This window comes from Sebastes umbrosus, chromosome 17 (genome assembly GCF_015220745.1).
Source record: "Sebastes umbrosus isolate fSebUmb1 chromosome 17, fSebUmb1.pri, whole genome shotgun sequence".
Taxonomy (NCBI): Eukaryota; Metazoa; Chordata; class Actinopteri; order Perciformes; family Sebastidae; genus Sebastes; species Sebastes umbrosus.
Genome location: NC_051285.1, coordinates 22,599,642 through 22,618,246, shown reverse-complemented (window position 1 = coordinate 22,618,246; position 18,605 = coordinate 22,599,642). Strand labels below are relative to the sequence as shown.

Here is an 18,605-nt window from a genome sequence, read left to right as displayed (position 1 = left end):
TGCCACCAAGAGGTGTAGGACAATTTTCTGTGACTGACTGATTCTGTGAGCAGCACATTTTCTACAGGACAGACCCTAAAACCTCCAGAAAAAACAAAGATATTTGAGTAATTAAATCTGGTATGAAACCTAATACCATACTCCAGTCTGGTCCTCATGAAGAGGCACTGTATGCTGGGCGCTGTGAGAACCTCTACATTAAAGAGGACCTATTATGCCTTTGTGCTTTTTCCATTTCCTTTAGTGTGTTATATAGTTTTTTGTGAATGTAAAAGGTCTGAAAAGTTACAAAGCCCAAAGTCCATGCCAAAGGGAGTTACTCTGCCCCCACAGAAACACTGCTCCTGAACTGCCTGAAACACCTTGCTTGAAGTCCCGCCTTTTTCTTCCATAACGTGGTGATGTCACCAAGTAACACATTTGCTCATAGCTGCCTAGTGTCTAATTGGCACGCCCTCAAACAAAGCTAGTTAGCGTGGAGCTGGAACGGAGTCTGAAGAGTTTGGTTCGGTTGACCAATCACAACAGAGTGGGCCAGCTGACCAATCAGAGCAGACTGGGCTTTTCAGGAGCTCAAAGCGTTTCAGACAGAGGGTGAAAAGAGGTGGTGCAGTACAGCTGGTATGAGAAATATAAAGCTTTTTTTGAACATTGAAGCATGTTAAACATGTTCTAGTAGAACCCCAAAATAAAAGTATGCACCTGAAAATGAGAAGAATAGGTCCTCTTTAAGTTTGGGACACATATTGTAGCCAGATCCTGGTTTTCAGTGGCGGTGTGATTTGTGTTTGCTCTCTGGAAATCACCGATTGTGATTCAGCTCTCCCTAATGCACCTTATCATGCTCCACCCAAGCTTTGTTAGACATGTTGACCTACTTTTTCACGTTTGATGTGATTGTACTTATTGACTTATAAGACACAGTGCTGCTTTCATTAAAAAAAGTCTTTATTACATATATGCAGTACAGTAAGATTAATGCATTTGGCCATCAAAATGCAAATATTATCGTTGAACACAGTATTTAAAAAAAGTTTTGTTACATACCAAAAATGTACAAGAGCCCGTTTCGCACCCGTTTGATTGTTGGCAGGATTCAAGAGTAACTGTCTCAGACCAGCGCAACCTCTCTTTAACATGAGCACACCACACTGCTGTGGCAACTTCCTGACCACATATGGTTTTTGGTTTCCTTGTCTGCTGCACTATTTGGTTGAGTAAAAGGGGGGAACCCTCGTGTTGAGAGAGTGCATTTCTGTCTTGGCCCAGTAGAGAGCAGTAACTCCTCAGAAAGTAATGGGAACATTGGCATAAAAATCATCATCTCTGATTGAGGCATACACACTCGCATGCTAAGAGCATTAAATGCAAACCGCAAGTGGCTAAGGCTTCTGCAACATGTTTTCATCTCAAGTGTCTGTAAGTAAGCAGCAGTACATATACACAAATTAATGGCTACATTGAGAACTCCTCTGTCTGATTATGAACACATCTCATATTTCTCAAGTCGATACTTGTGCTAGCAGCGGAGTTTCTGTGATCAGCTTCAATCTTAAGCCTTCACCGGTAGACCTTGAACTGGTTTGGGGTTTCCATTGGGCTCCTTCTTTTCACGGTTGGAGCCGTTGATTTTGTTGTTCCTCTGTGGAACAGGTCTTCTTTGGCGTCTCCTCTTAGGCGTACGAGAGCGTTCACAGTTGGGTGGCGACGCATCTAGCAGAGGATCCAAATGTAGTTTGCCGCTCTGGGCATCGGAAGACTCATCAATAAAGGCGAGGTTCTCCCCAAAGTAGTCCAGAGGCTGAGACAGGTTGGGATCTGGAAGAGCCTCCTCCTCTTCAGGCTCTGGAGGTTTTTCTTCAGGCACTCGCTCCGTCTGAGTGACCTGAGAGTTTGTTTCTGATCCAGGCGCTGATTCATTAGAGGAAGAGGAAGAGGAGTAAGATCCAGACTCTGTCTGACTCTCACGCTGCTCTTCTTGCCCCTCAGGGGCCCCATTAGCTGGCACACCGTTACTATGGCTGCGAGGGCCGTGGCGGCGTTTTCGCCGACGCTTTTTGAAGGGGTCATCGATTTTTCCTGGAATGCGAAAATCCACCGACATATTCTGGATGTTTTGAGTCCAGTCAGTGGCGTGGGCCCGAAGCTCCTCCATCTAAGAGAAGAGGAAGAAACCAGAGGTAATGAAAAGGAAGTGACGTGATAAAAACAGATGTGAGAGGAGGAGGAGGAGAAGCACCTCAGCTCTGGTCTTCTTAGATAGAACCCGAAGCCAGTTACCAATCATTGTCAGGATAGATGCAAAGTAGGCAAGACCCAGCAAGATCCAGAACCACACCAAAGGCTTATACCAGGTGTCACTCCCCGCAAGTCCTGAATCCCCTTTGAGAAGATACAAAGACACAGCAGTAGTGGTTAAAACGCAACACATCCATCCATCCATCCATCTTTTTCTATGGAGTAAATAAACATTTAACATACTATACGGTAGATTAGATAATCAATGAGTCATCTCTCACAAGAAAAGAATCCTGAATAATTCATAAGGTAGATGAAAATTGTCTGCGCTAAGTGAACTTAATGCGTTACGACTGACAGTTATATTTATGGATGGCTAATTAAGTCGTACTCGTACTCATCTACAGATCAATGAATTCCCCGAAAAAGCAAAAATGTGCAAATGTAAGTCAGATATAAACAAATTAGACTGCAACGGAAAACTGTGTTTTCATTTCAGCTGCTTTGCTCATGTCCTGAGTAGATTTTTATTGATGTGTATTAAAGTATGATGATCAGCGCACAGGGTGCTCTGAGAGTTGAAACGGCCTCTTTTTAAAGGCTTTTAATGGGGATGTATCGGTGCACTGATATTTGTATGCACCCTGGCCTCTGAGGTGCCCCTCTGATTAGCTCCAGTTCCACTCTGACGTGACCTCAGGGTGAAAATAAACCCTACTCTTGTCTCTACATGCAGGAAGGACAAAAGGGCAGATTTAGTGATTTGGGGGTTCCACTCCACAATTCCATACTTTCAATCCCCCTACATTTGACAGATTGATTTTATTTTTACTTCCAAAACATATGGCTAGTTTACATGATGCACTGTTCTTGAATAAACAAGACAACAGTATATAATAGTTGGTTAGTTTTTTCTGCTTAATTTGTGTGCTTTTTTGTATTATTTTTTATTATGTTAGCTTAATTTTCTCGCTTATACAGGCTTGACCTCTCCTGTCATATTTCTTCTCACAAATCACAATTTGATCTGGATTTTATGAAGTTTTATGTGTGTATAAGGGACAGCACGGTGGTGCAGTGATTAGCAAGAGGCTTGCAGGTTCGAACCCGGCTTGGGGCTTTTCTGTGTGGAGTTTGCATGCTCTCCCCGTGTTAGCTTTCTCCAAGTTCTCCGGTTTCTTCTACATTGCTCGTAGGTGTGAATGTCAGCGTGAATGGTTGTCTGTCTCTATGTGTCAGCCCTGTGATAGTCTGGCGACCTGTCAAGGGTGTGTTAAATGTCAATTTGTCAACAATAACAATCAGGTAGTATAATAATTGTCCTGTAAAGCTGTGAAAGAATCTATTTTGCATAATGAGTAGGTTGCTTTTGAGTAAATTTTTTTCTGAGTTTACTTCTAATAGAGTATTTGTTTTATAGTATCTTGTAATGTTGCATTTCTGGGACCTGCATCTTTTCACTCCGTCTTTCGTTCTCTTTTCTTGAATGCAGATTTCATTTCTTGCACGTCTACAATGACGGTGATAAAATATAAGTTATTGGAGAGTGTATAAATATACATTATGTTAGAATGGGAACTTTAATATTTTGTGTGCCTACCTGTTTCTATGCCTAATGGTAAAGTCTGCCACTGAGAAAGGATGCCCCTTTGTCATTTTCACCCTTTCCCTCAGAGTGTATGAAACACGTGGGTGGTTGATTAACTGTCGTATACCTGCAACATAGTCTCCAAACCCCACTGTTGTCAGGGTGATAACAACAAAGTAGGCCGACTCCAGAAGAGTCCACCCCTCCACCTCTTGGAACACCAGGATAGGCACGGCAACAAAGAGCACGAGACCCAGCAGGATGGACAGGACGGCTGAGATCACTCGCACAATGATCGGACTAACTCGCCATTTCTGTCAGCAGGATGAAACAAAATAGCGGGATGAGACAAATAAAAAGAAGTACATGTACGGTGCAAGAAAAGACGACATTGAAAGCTCTATTGAGGGTCTGACCCGGAAGAGAGTCTCTATTTTGGCAACAGTTTTCCTCAGCCCAGTACCCAGATGGTCTCCGACACCAGCGAGCAGGATACCAAACATCGGAATTCCAACCAAGGCGTAGAAAATGCAGAACAGCTGCCCTCCTTCTGTCTTGGGGGAGATGTTTCCAAAACCTGAACATGTAGGGTCAGGGGTGGAAGAGCCGTCGATTTGAAGACACAAAATATAAAGGTCAGAAAGTAAACAGTCAAAAGTATTTGATCAGAATGTATGTTGGCGGTCATATTGCTCCTATTGGACACCCACCGATGGTTGTGATGATAGTCCCTGAGAAAAAAAAGGCACTGGCCAGATCCCATTGGCTGACGAAGGAGAGGTTGCTGATGGGATCCACACCTGCACCGACGGCGTCCACTACTTCCTGGGATGGGAACGGTGAAGAAGAGAAGTGGTTAGTTCATGAAACAGCTTCAGCAATTGATTTTTAAAGGTCTTATTGATAGGTGCCGATTAAAAGTATGGCTTTTCCTGAAAAAAATTATGATTGTGAATTAATCCTAAAAAAAATGTTGGCGGGTCCAAAATGAATGTTTTGTTTATCTTTGTGGAATATATCTGACGTTTGGTTCCCACTTCTAACAAGGCTTGTGAGTCAATAGTAAAACGACGTTGGTATCACGTCGTATACTGTAGAAAAGTGCATTGTCATGGCACCAGCAGCAGGCAGTCAGTGACAAAGAAGTACAACTGTGACGGCTCCGTTTTGTCCCGAGTGTATCGAACCACTGCCAGCACAGCAGATAATTTAATTCCGCATCTAATTATCCATTTTGTGTCTGTTGGTACTTGAAGACATTTGTTAACTCTCAAGTTAAAGCTTAGTATGATGAAGTTGTGATTGAACGTGGTGTCTGCAGACATTATTAGCCAAAGTAATAAATTAGAAGTTTATAATAACAGACATGGTCTGTGTCTGGTTGATCCTGTTTGTTGGAGGGATTAATTAGTGTAAGCACCGCTGACAGTTTGCCAAACTAACACAGCACATTTTGAGTTGTGAAATTAGCTGTACTTCCCAAAACTTGATGTTACTCAAGCTGAGAACAGATTGTAGTAGGAAGGAATTTGTCTATTGAGGACCTGTTGAAACATCAGCTGACACTGGTTCAGTGAAACCTGACCCACAATGCCGCTTGTTGTGCAGAACAACATCTGAAGAGGTACTTTGTAACAGCTGCCTGGTTCAATCATGAATAAGATGACTCCAGGTTGTTGTTTTTTCCTGACAGCATCTAACAATAGATACAACCAAATGCTTATTATATGAGAGTATTTCTATAACTATGATAATGTGGAAAAATGTAGGCCAACTGGAACTTTTTGTTTTAGAAAGGCCACCAGATGAATGAGTTGGTATACAATGTCCTTATAAGACTGAATTTAATCAATCGTGTTGCTTGTATCTGTACAATTTTTATTAAATACATGAATAAATAAGTGATTATAATATATGAATAAATTGTGTAACATATAGAATTGTGTAACACAGGCCTTTATGAAACAATATTTAGTTTTTGTGAAATAATTTAGGCTAAGAAATTATTAAAACTTAACTTATTATAACATTTTATTTAACCATTTTTATTTTTGTAATGACAGAGTTTTATAGGAGTTTATCTTTTATTTTTATATTAAGCAATTTTATTTTAAAATGCCCCTTTTCCTTTTATTTATTTAGACAAAACATCTCTAAAGAGCAAAAAGACAGAGTCTTTCTAAGTGGTCGCTCTGGCCAACAGGAGCTGGCTAACACTAACATCTTCACTTTGATGCTGAGTAATAATCTAAACTCATAAACCAGCCTATAGCTAGTTAGCTGGCTAGGCTCATTCAATCATTCATTCAATACTAATATTATGAACACGATAGGTAATGTCCTCATTATCCTTTCAGTCTTTTCATTTAATCAGTAAACAGGATGCAGTAAAGGAGCTCGCCAGATCTGTTTTCATCTTCCCTTAAATATTCAAAAACAAAATGTGACCACCCCGTTTACTTCTGTCATGTCCTTCAGTCCCTTTAACCTTTTTGCAAATGTCAGTGGCTAAAACCGTAATTTACAACTTTCATTCTGGAGCGAGGACAAACATCTCAGAATCACAGCACAGTTGCCAAATCGGCTGGTAGCGCTCAGCTTTCATGCACTTACACACACACACACACACACACACACACACACACACTAGAGCTGACCCATCCTTACATAGCTGCTCGGACCACACCTGTTATCTGGCCCACAGTCGCGCTGCACTGCTCCACGGGGTCACAGACAGTTTAACTGACCAGCTCCTAAACCAGCTTATAAATCTTAAGGGTCACCCTGAGGACCCACAAACCCGATTCTATATGATAAGTTGCACTGTCAGGGTCAAACAAGTTCCCAATTAATATAAAATGGGAAGCAGTAAAGGTCAAAATATATTTTTAGCTACAAGAGGTGGTCAGTCTCGAAGCTTCAGACCCTGTTGTGTCTCAGACGGAGGTAGATAATAGTGAGGGGAAATAAGTACACACAAAATTTCACTGCACTAATATATTAAATAAAATATTCCATATTCAATTTAATTTTGTAATATTAATTTCATGGCATTTCAGCTGTTTTGAGTACAAAAGTAAGTAAAAAGTAGTGGTATCTGCAAAGTCATCTATAAATCAAACAGTAAATACAACTACTTTATTTACTTTTCAGTGGCTGCCAACCTGGGGGTCAAGACCCCCAAAGGGCTCCCAAATTAAATCTATGGGGTCACAAGATGATTTAAAGGGTAACTTCGGTATTTTTCAACCTGGACTTTCCCATGTTTTTGTATCCAAGTGTCTAATGGCTGGATGGTGAGTGAGCAGCATCAATGTAACGTTACATCCACTAAAAGTGCTTGTTTTTGCCACTGACAGGCTCAGATTGTTATTAGAAGTGTCTGACAACATTGTGGAAAGAACCCTACAGATAAATAAAATGTTTTTTTTTTTACCTTTCACTTGATCCGGTCTGTTTGTTATAGTGTCCAAGTCCCGCTCAAGGAGAAGTTTCGTTGTGAAATCTGAATATCCATATTCTCTGGCTCAAATAAATACGGGCGGCCATCGATTTCAAAGACCACATCCACATTGTTGAAATCATCTAAATATTCAGCCATAACACTGAAAATCTATTAGATAACACTTCTGTACTCCAACACCATAATGTTGTCAGACACTTATAATAACAATCAGAGCCTGCCATGGAAAAAACAAGCACTTTTAGTGGATGTAAATGACGGTACCAGCTTGCCCCAATAAGATTACATTGCAGCCCGTGAGCAGCTGCCGTATGCAGTACGTGAGCAGCTGCCGTATGCAGCGCTCTCACTCAATACTGGACCAATTTTAGAAAGTGCTGTCCCTATTAGTCAGTTAGACACAGAACATGAGAAAATACGATGGAAAAATACCGAAGTTATCCTTCAAGACGGAGCGTAAAAACACAAAATGTTAGCTTTAAGGTGAAATACTAAATTCATTTACGTCTTTAGGACTGTAAAAATCCTTCAAATGGCACGATCTCATGCCAAGGCCATAACCGATATTGCTTCATTTGAAGGGTTCACAAGCCCAAAAAGTTGTGAATCACTGCTTTAGGAAGCGCAAGATTGAGACAAAAGTGGTTGTGGTGTCACTAATATGCTCAAGCCCATTTATAGACTGATGATGATGATGCCCCGCCCACTGGAAATTGTAAGAACAAAGGGGAAGAGTAGCTATGGGTGTTTGTTTATCTGTTAAACACTTGGAAAATATTCCAAAATAAATACTACATAATGAGCCATGAGAACATCTGCCCTACCTCTATAAGGGTCTGTAGGTCGTCCGGGCCCATGCAGGTGAAGTTCAACAGGAATTCCCGGCGCGTGTCCTGCAACTGCATGTGCTTGCCCTCCTCCCGTGGAGCCTCCAAAGAGCGGAACACCACGGCTCCCAGCACCAAGTAGAGAAGCACCCCCGTGAGGATGCCGAGCAAGGTGGAGCAGCGCATGCCTGTACCTCGACCCAGTCCAAACGCAGACTGCTGTTTCCCTTTGCCAGCGTCGGGGCTGCTGTGGCCTGGATCCCAGCTGCTGCAGCTGAAACATCAGCAACCACACGAACACGAGGGTTTCACACTGACCACGGCGCCTTACAAGCAACCCCAGCTGTAGACGGGGCCTGCAGCAGCACGCTATTAGCTGCACATGAGGCATTAAATGGACTCAAGCCTCACCACACTGCTGACACACAGTAAATGCAACATCCCCGGTGAAACGCCAGTCATCTGACATGCACTGACACTCTGAACAAATGTGACTGCACGAGTACAAAAACGTAAATGGTCCATGTCATCAATATGCGGACAGATAATAGTTGAGCTTACCTGTCAAGCCGCGGTAGTTGTCCACGCCTTTGTCTTTTCCAGTCCCTCTGCGCACCAGGCCTGAGGATGGAGTCCCTGGATCCGTAGCCACTGGGGAGCCCGTCCACCTCACACTCTGAAGGAGGGGACACTAGCAGAACAGTGGCACATATGTTCACATGCAATTCAGCATTTTACAACAGTGATTTAAAATAAGAGAACAACAAAAGCTGTCAGTATTGAGGCTGAACCTCAATGACGGGCGACAACAAGAAGTGAAACTTTCAGACGTGGCAGCGTCACATACTGAGTTGCTTGTGTTGTGGAACCAAAGCCATCTGTTGTACATAGCCATCTTCCAATCATATGCACCATGTAAGCATTTAGTTCTGGATTCCTATACATTACGCCTTTTCCAGACTCAAATTTCTAGTCTTCTTGGTAGATTTTTCAGACCATATTGACTTTGTGACACGAGGAGGATGCTGTGTTAGGATTTTACAGAGTTTGCATACAGCTTTCTTTTCCCAATTGGAATTGTTAACCAACCGGGCTTTGTATTTTGGATCGTCAAGCAGAAAGTTGGACAACGCTTCACTGTCAAATATCTTGGGGGAGAGCTGTTTTGCAGGCTGTGCCCAGTACTTCTGCCACTCTAGGCGAAAAACAATTATGCTGCCCCTCTATTAGCAACAGGCACAGACTGGGACAGAAATCTATCCCTGGACTTTGGGATGGGGAGGCCTTTCATGGAGTGTCCATAGGGTGCGAGCTGAAAAAATTTTGGGCAGTAATTTTAACACATTATTGCTCATAATGAATAGTTGGCCCATATTTCGCCACCCTAGGCAATTGCCTCGTTTGTCAAGATCGATGCGCTGGCCCTGGCTGTGACATAGAGGCGGTTCTACGTAGGAGTGTACGTTCAGTCGCACGCCATCGCCTACTTCTTGCCTTGCGTTTCGACGACATCGAGCTCGCTCTGGCCCACGCTCTCTCATACAAACATTTTGGCTGCACTGGCTGCTCCGAACGCCATGAAAAAGACTGCTTGAATGATCAATTTACTTTTAGAAATTCTGAATTTTATATTTTAGAAAAACAGAATAGGGACAACGGTTTGGAAACAGAAATGTTTTTCCAGACTCTCTCTATACTTATCCAGATCTGTAAATGACTAAAATCAAATTCTATACTGGTGGATGTGATGAGAGACCACCCCTACCTATGTAAACTTTGGGTGGAGGAAAAGATGCCTCATTGTAGATGAAGATGTATTTCCTTTAGGTGATGCTGATCAGCAGTTGCAGAAGAAATATCAAGTGCAGGTACCTCGAAATACAGCAGATACGGCTTTACATGTCCAGCCGTGAAACCCGATTTGGTCTGATGATGTTGGGTCATTGTCAGCTCAAACCAAGAAGGCATTCAAAACTGAAACTGGAGCCAAGGCTCTGCACACTGATGCATCTTTACCTTGTTAAAGCGATGGAGTTGAGAAACTGATAGATGTATCCGACACTCCCTTTGTGCCGGAAAATTTCAGAAATGATTTAAGAGGGCAAGATTTCTGAGTCAAAAAAAAAACCAAGCTCCCGTCTTCTTACAGTAAGTCCAGTGACTGCAGCTCTTTAGTCAGCAGATCCTTTGAAATTAAAGCAATAAACTGTCACACAGTGACAGCCAAATATACACTTCTGTCCACAGTTTTACAGCTGCTGGGAATACACACAAAGACTTTCCACTTAACAAATTGAACACATCAGAGCCAGAAGTTAGCAGTGTAGTAAAACTCACCTATATTGATCATTTAAATGCCTTGTCTTATATACATACAGGGTATATATAGGCTTATACAAGGAGACCAATCCAACAATACATGTGTGATTGTCCATGCAATATAGTAGTTCATGAATTATTTAAAGAACACAATGATCCATTTTAACAACAAATACCTTATTGAAGCATATGCTGGCCCAACTACACAGTTGAAAAGAACATTTGAATGTGCAAACTGCTCACCCAACTATCTATACCAACAGCTGCATACTTACCTCAGACTGCACACAGAAAGCCAGACAGATTATACACCACTAGACAAAAGGAAATTGTAATATGGCTTGCATTAAGTGGCAACAGTGCTGCTGCTTCTGCTGCTGCAGCAACCGAGCCATAGCCGTAGTGATCCCGTTTTAGCACCACTCCGGGTGCGTAAAATGTACAGTATGGTACTGACCAACGCGCCACACAGTCCAGTCCATGTGTGCTTACCTCAGAATGAAGGATCATAAGAATCCAGAGTACCAGTCGCCTCATGCATAGTGTTTCATGAGTTCAGGCAGCCGCATACAGGGAGGTGTGTGTGACTGTGTGAGTGTGTGTGAGTGTGTGAGTGTGTGAGTGTGTGTGAGTAGGGAGGGAGGCTGTTGCTGAGCACACAAGAGAGAAAAAGATGCTCAATCAAACAGACTTTATATCGAGAGTGAGAGAGTGAATCAAAGTGAGAGAGAAGGTGGAGATGATGATGAAGTTTAGGATCATTTCAGTTTCTTCAGTTAGATCAGTTTGTTTTTTATACAGTATAGGTAAAGATGTAATCCTATAATGGCATAGAGACATAATGCAGCTTCATGTGCTTCAGTCAGTGAGTAGAATTTTTCATATTCTTGTGTGAATCAGTGCTAAACTGAATGTCCACTGCAGTAGTGGCTGTAAGTCATATCTATGGGATCAATGTTCATTGAGATTTGATTGGTGTCACACTGCCGACTCTGCAGACAGAGGCAAGCCAGCTCAGCCACTCATTACCCAGCTCTCAATATCCCATCTTCTTCCACACAGTCTGCTTGACAGATCTGCTGCTGCTCTCACTCTTTGTGTGCATGTGTGTGTGTGTGTGTGTGTGTGTGTGTGTGTGTGTACAGGGGCGGGGATAAGGTTTCTCAGGCAGATGTTCCTCTTATACATCATACCAGTCAGGTCAGGATATTCCTGGTTTAATAGTGGTATTAGATTAATCACATCACTCCGAATCAGTTAGGTGATTATTCTGGGATACCTAGCAACATCAGGCAAAGGGACTGCCGATGAAAACTAGCTAACTCTGGTACATTTACATTTGTTTGAATGTTGATTAATGTACATTGTCCCTTTTCAAATAAAAGAAAAAAAATTGTTTTAATTAAATTAAATCCTCAGGTTACTATTAATGCAATACAGAGCTCAACAATAAGGATTGCCTGCTTGCCCGGGGCAAGTAAAATGCCACATTGGGCTAGTAAATCTAGCAACTCTCTTGCCCAATCAGGTGAGTGGTAAAAAATAATTAAACAGTTGCACATGCACAGTAGCCGAGTACCGAACGGACATTCGCGAGAAAAGGGTGGCGGGTAAAGACAAAGATTATGAGCTGTAGCGCAAGCGAGTGATTTTATTAATTTGGAAACAGGAGTTCATTTGGGTGGCGTTAGAAGATGTGGGCGAAACTCCAGAAAAATTTGCTTAAATTAAACATTAAACATGACAATTAACTTTGGATTTTGTTGTAATGTGATAACCGCTAAGAAATGAAACAATTTGTATTGGGGCAAGTGAGAATTGACTCAGGGCAAGTAGATTTCTGAACTACAATCTGTTCAGCCCACTTGTGACATAGTAAAAAAAATATTGGCCGTACTAAACTGCTGGCCACAAAACATGGGAATAGATATCTCCAATGACAAGGAAAGAAACAGTTTGCAACAACTATATGTCTAAATATATCTGTGTTAATGTTGCATTATTATCAATCTGAATATTTATATTATTTATTTAGTTATCTTACAGTTATTGTATAAACAATATAAGTAACAGATTCACTGAACTGGCATAAAGAAACTACTAAAGTGAGGCTATATCACATTTATAAGGAGAAAGGTAGTGTAAATGAGTTTCCTTGTTTTTGGAAAGAGAGATAAATGGGCGGCACAGACAGAAAATTAGGATTGTAAAGCCAAGTGGGCAAATCCCCAAGATGCTTCACTGTTGCTCAGTCAGGACCGACCATTAATGTGTATGGAAAATCAAATCTATTACTCAGCTAAACATTTTAAAAGGAAAACACAAACAGGAACTTGGCCATGTCGGTTTAATCAATCAGAAATATAACTCGTTTGATGTTAAATGGCTTATTTTGTGGATGTGTGTGTGCGTCGCCTCCTGACAGGATCAATGTTGTTGCTTCTTTCCTGACCACAAAGGATGTGAGGAGTCTTTTTCTATAGCTGCTGGGTGGGGAGTTGGGATGACGGTGATCAATCAATAATCTGTCAAGCAAACCTAGACATCTCCATTCAATAGAATTCATCCTACTCAGGAGCGGAGAGTAACTAATTATTACTCACAGACTCATGGACTGACTGGTTGGACATATATCTAGGCTAGATGTTTACTGTCTTGGATGCCTTGGATGACCTTGTGCTGTTACTTGTACTACTTCCAAGTACTTCTCTGAACAATAACTCTGTTCCTCCCACTCAGCCTGATATATCGCCCTGGCAACCCTTCGCCCTTTACATCCTGGAAGCTGTGCTGAAGTCGCTGGCAGCCACCGCCGGGAGTGACTGAACAGAAATATATTCTTATTTACGGTTTTAGGGAGAGCTGAGGGAAGCTGAGAGATCAGAAAAAGTCTCACCAAACTTCTGTATATGCCTGATCAATAACAAATATTCAAACAAAGTGGTTTGAATGAACTCCGTGCTGTTTGAACATTTCGTACCCGTGAAGTGAGAGGTGGTGTTTGTGGATGAGAAACTGTGACATGCCCTGACAGAAGAGCAGCTTACTGGGATCGAGCAGAGACTGACTGTCCCATTATCTTGCTGCTGTGGTGGTCGATGGTGAGGTTAGACGTTACTGAGTGATGAGGGTGTAATGGCTCGAGGCGACAACAGGAAAAGACTCATTCAGACTTTGATACTCATTAGCACGTAAGCCTGTAAATATCTGCATTTGCTTTGCTGCAGAGCCACACATGTGACAGCTTTACTTTACTTTAGTCATCCCTTTTTGCAGTCAGGAATAATGCTGTGATATACATTAAAAAACAATTAAATTTCAGTTAGACTTTAAAGCTGCAGTCGGTAACTTTAAGCAGATATAATAATTTATTTTAAGTTATTTTGTCGCTTTATCCTGACAGTAGTGCATGAGACAGATAACCTGTGAAAAAAAATCATGTTCCTCTGTGTCCTCCTAGTGCTCCTAATGGCATTTGCAAGATTTCGCCGCACCCGAACGAAAACAACCAATCAGATTCAAGCAGTCTGTGGGGCAGTCGTCAGTCACCGCTCTCGAAACTCACGAACTCCGATCAAACGGTCAAACTGAGCAGCGCTTATCAAATACGAATCAATATTCTGTACTTTAATGCCTATTTCTCGCATAAAATATTTTCAGAAACATATTTTAGCATACTGTTTAGCTGTAAAATGAGAAAGTTTGGGACCTGGCCAGCCATGTTGAAAAAAGTCAAGCATATTAACAATGCAATAAACAGATAATCTCTTACCACAAATTAGTAATTGAGCAAGCAGATTATTGTTTTGTCATAAGCAGACACGGTTATATATCATCGTATACTATGATATATACACGTAAAACATTAGACAAGTACATTATGGTATAATGTATTTAGATGCATCTGTGAAATGCATGTTTGTAATTCATAATGAGATAGAACTTGACACGTCATTCTTCATATTTCCCTGCGAATACTTTGGCTTCTACTTGCTGAGTAGCAGAATTGGATTTATTCCATGCACTCACCAAATAAACTGTTAAACACATTTAGCTCCTTCAATTCAATCTGTGTGAGAGCTGCTGTCTCTCTGTTCTGACGAAAAACTGAACACAGTCCAACCCCAATGAAACACGTGTCTTATTGCCGTGGCCGCATAAATCATGACACAGTGCAGTATGAGGAAAGTTTACGGATATTAATAAAGGATTGATTATTTATAAAAGCAGGAGAAAATACGGCAGGCAAAGCAAAACCTTGGTAGTTTTTGCATTGTTTCCCTCCTACTGCATAAATCACAGTCAGGAAAATTCTTCTGACTCTTCATCATCATAAGTTATTCAGATATTGAAAAAATACACTCATAAATACAAACATTACTACATGGTTTCCACTGAAAGGTCATGCTCATATCAAAAATGTATATAATTGAATCTCTACAGCTGCTTCCTATCACACCATATAAAAGAAAATCTGCCTTGGAATCCATCAAACTCCTGGTCACACATGCAAACAAACGATGAAATCTTAAAAACCCTTACTTCTCGTAGGTCGATGGCTTCAATTCCAGGTGTCCTTTTAATTTTATGTATGGTTTATCTGGCGGTATGAAGATAAATGAATTACGAATGAATAACGTCCAGCCAGTGGGAAATAAAACGAGAACCGATTTTGGAAAGAGATCTGATGAGGGATGACCATCTGAGAAGTAGCTACACTTGAATAAAACGCTCAAATTGATTGACCCGTTGATAAATGTATTACAAGTAAAGGAGGGTGGTAGTAAACAAAAGAGAGGGAGTGAGGAAGGGGTGATGGGGCAGACAGAAACGTGATGGGGGAGGTGGACTACACTGCTATTATGAGCACTTTATTTTCAATTAAGCCTTCTTGCATAAGCTCACTTTCTGCCATTTTTGATGATGCAGGGACTTCTTGGACTGGAAATTGATTGGTTAGCAAACGTCTGCAACTTTTCTCATTTAACGGAAGATGCACTTTCGACGCACGGTAGAAGAAAAATCATCAGAAAAAAATACATATTTTTTATTCTATAGAACAGCAGCTCAATAACAAGTCTTCTTAGGAATTAAAATAAATGTGATTTTTTAAAAGTAGATAAATGATCTGCAGGTTTTTCTGTATTTAAAAGGAAGATATTTTGATTTACACAATGTGATGCAGTGGGTATTCATATCTTTAACCTCTGTAACTCTATTAGAATTTGTAGTATATTGGTAAAAGCACATATTATCCATTAGGTTTTTTAAGCAGAATGCAGGACGCTTTGATGTATGGAGCCACAAAATGTCCCAAACTAAGTTATACTTTCATATTAATTGGAGTACATTTTCATCACATTATAGAATTTGTTCTATTTCAAGTCGCCGTTTATCAAGTGCGTTTTTTTTCATGATGTCGCTTTTCATAACAACGGAGTTATCACCAGTGCCCGCCCCGTCAGCTTGGTAATCACATGCCCCCCACCCTCCCAGCAATAGAGTGCTAGAGGAATGAATCATAAAACCCAGAAATGAGTTAGCATTTTAGCACTTCCGGTTCCCTCGTCTAGAATTCAATGGGTTTTTTTTATTAGTTTTTGTTTTTTGCTTATTAGGGCCCGAGCACGAAAGTGCCAGGACCCAACGGTGTCCTGGCACGAAGTGCAAGGAACCTATTGTTTTTGTCGGTATTATTATTTTTCTGCTGCAAGAACGTGTTTTTGACGACCTTAGCCATCCCCAAAACTCACCAAAATTAGAACATGCGTCGGGAGTGGCGAAAATTGCAATGTTCTGTAGTGATTGGGAACGGGCGTCGCCAGCGGGCTCTATAGCGCCCCCTAACGCGTCGAAATCTAAAGTTGATCCGATATTCATGAAATTTGGTATGCATATCCCACTCATCATTTGAAACATATTCCTCATTGGATTTCATTAGCTCCGCCCACCCAGAAGTCGGCCATATTGGATTTCATGTCATTTTTAGCGTTTTATAGGCCGCGTACTTTAACGAACTCCTCCTACAGATTTGATCTGATCGACTTGAAATTTGGTCAGGACCATCTTAAGACCTTGAAGATGAAAAGTTATTAAAATGATGAGTGTTCACTTAATGACCGGACCGTAGCGTGGCGGCCATTTTGAGCCATTCGCCATGAAACAGGCAGTTATTGTAACTCAACTGTACATAGTCCGATCTGCACCAAATCTCTCAGGTATGATGGTGCTCCAGTACTGATGACATGTATATGAAAAAATATACTCATAGCCCCGCCCCAAGACGTTAGCCCCGCCCCCTTTCATATCTCATGAACCGTTTATAGTAGAGTCTTGTGGGATGTGTCATATCACTCAGCAGAGAGTGGGTTAACCCTAACTCAACTGTACATAGTTCGATCTGCCCCAAATTTCTCAGGTATGATAAGGGTCCAGTCCTGATTATATGTAAATGCAAAAATATAGTCATAGCCACGCCCCCTACACAACTCATGAACCGTTTGTCGTAGAGTCTTGTGGGAGGTGTCATATCACTCAGCAGAGAGTGCCTGTTTCATTGGTGAAGGTTATGCCCGCCCCCTACACATTAGCCCCGCCCCCTTTCATAACTCATGATCCGTTTGTCGTAGAGTCTTGTGGGAAGTGTCATATCACTCAGCAGAGAGTTCCTGTTTCATTGGGGATGGTTAGTCCCGCCCCCTACACATTAGCCCCGCCCCTTTCATAACTCATGATCCGTTTGTCGTTGAGTCTTGTGGGAGGTGTCATATCACTCAGCAGAGAGTGCCTGTTTCATTGGTGAAGGTTATGCCCGCCCCCTACACATTAGCCACGCCCCCCTTCATAACTCGTGAACCGCTTGTCGTAGAGCCTTGCGGCAGGCGTCATGGCGCTCATCAGAGTTTCGGTTTCACGGTGCCCGGCCGCGTCGGTCGGCGTCCCGCCAGCATCCCCGACGCGCAAGTAGGGGCGAGGGCCCGTTCATCGCTGCTTGCAGCTTTAATTTCTATTGTATTTATTTAGCTTATTTTCTGCAATAATCCAAAACCCAATGGAAAAATCCCATTGACTTTTTGTCGAGGGAACCCAGGGCGATGCTAACTTCCTGGTTGGCCTACAAAATTATGTCATACCTGGAGCAATCTATACCTAGGCCGTGAGCTAGCCAGTGGGGCATGCTCACATGCACTAACATGCAAATGCACGTACGGCTGGTTTGGCTATGTCAACAAAGCACAGAGAAACTCGGATTACAACACACATGGAGGGAGAGAGACTTCATTCTCTGCTCAGGTAGACATTACTCCTCTATATCTTTACATAGCAACTAGTTGTTTGCTGCTATATTAATGCTCTGAATATCGTATGGCGCACCTTTAAAAGCCAACGTAGCTAGTTAGCTTGCTATTTAGCATAGCTAGTTGGCTGGTAATGTGTACATTACCAAAATTAAAGCAAAGATTACTGAGTCTGTGTGTATTTACAGTAGCAGCTAATGATTGATCCAGAATTACTTTGGCATCGTCGTTGCTCTAGCTAACATGTGCATGCTGGCTACATTTTGGTATTTGGGAGCAGATTTTGGTGACAACGCTGCTGTCATCAAGTCATTATGGAAATGTACGGAAGAGCATTAGGACCACAAGTGAAAAAAAATGATTTGAGTTGCTTATGCAGACTTTAAAAACATGACATAATTTCCGAGCACATCCCTGCCCAACATCAACCTGAGCGGAGGCCTAATCAGCCGGAATAGCTGAAAACACCTGTGAGGGCCTTTAACGCATTAGACTGCAATATCTGAGAAGCTCCAGGACTCTTCTGTTACACCTCTAATCGATTTGCCAAGGAATCCACTTTACACTTTAATCTAATACCCCCCGGTCCTGAAAAAGCTTTTACATCGTGAGAGGAAGTCAACTAAGGAGGGTGTAAAGTAAGAAAGAGTGATGGAAAAATATCTGTCTGGCACTGAGCAAAGTAGTGTAGTCAGTTTATCAGAGCTTTCTCACTAAAAACAGCTGCATCTGGGAACGCTGGCAAGAATGAACCAAAGCTCTGAAACACCTCTCATATTATACATATTAATTTGATCCATCGATAATATAAAATATATTGATTAGAGCAGTTTAAAACATGCTTACATTTAGTTGTGGAGACATTCAAAAAC

General features: G+C 41.7%; 1 protein-coding gene across 1 annotated transcript; it reads right to left on the bottom strand.

Annotated features, from left to right (window-relative positions):
• Positions 1-927: 927 nt before the first annotated feature.
• Positions 928-9,319, bottom strand: LOC119475221 (potassium channel subfamily K member 4). The gene is made up of 7 exons (XM_037747710.1): positions 8,678-9,319; positions 8,114-8,390; positions 4,537-4,651; positions 4,243-4,403; positions 3,954-4,140; positions 2,240-2,382; positions 928-2,155 (listed from the first exon to the last, which is right to left on the bottom strand). Exons 2-7 carry the CDS (start codon positions 8,300-8,302, stop codon positions 1,553-1,555), a joined length of 1,398 nt encoding a protein of 465 aa, XP_037603638.1. The 5' UTR covers positions 8,303-8,390; positions 8,678-9,319; the 3' UTR covers positions 928-1,552.
• Positions 9,320-18,605: the final 9,286 nt, after the last annotated feature.

What these genes read in the sequence shown, in the direction of transcription:
- LOC119475221 (XM_037747710.1), bottom strand. Translation starts at nt 8,302, where the DNA reads ATGCGCTGCTCCACCTTGCTCGGCATCCTCACGGGGGTGCTTCTCTAC. An exon ending in GACTATCATCACAACCATCG is followed by an intron (nt 4,404 to 4,536) that starts GTGGGTGTCCAA and finishes CTACATGTTCAG; the next exon opens with GTTTTGGAAACATCTCCCCC. An exon ending in GTTTGGAGACTATGTTGCAG is followed by an intron (nt 2,383 to 3,953) that starts GTATACGACAGT and finishes ATCTTCTCAAAG; the next exon opens with GGGATTCAGGACTTGCGGGG.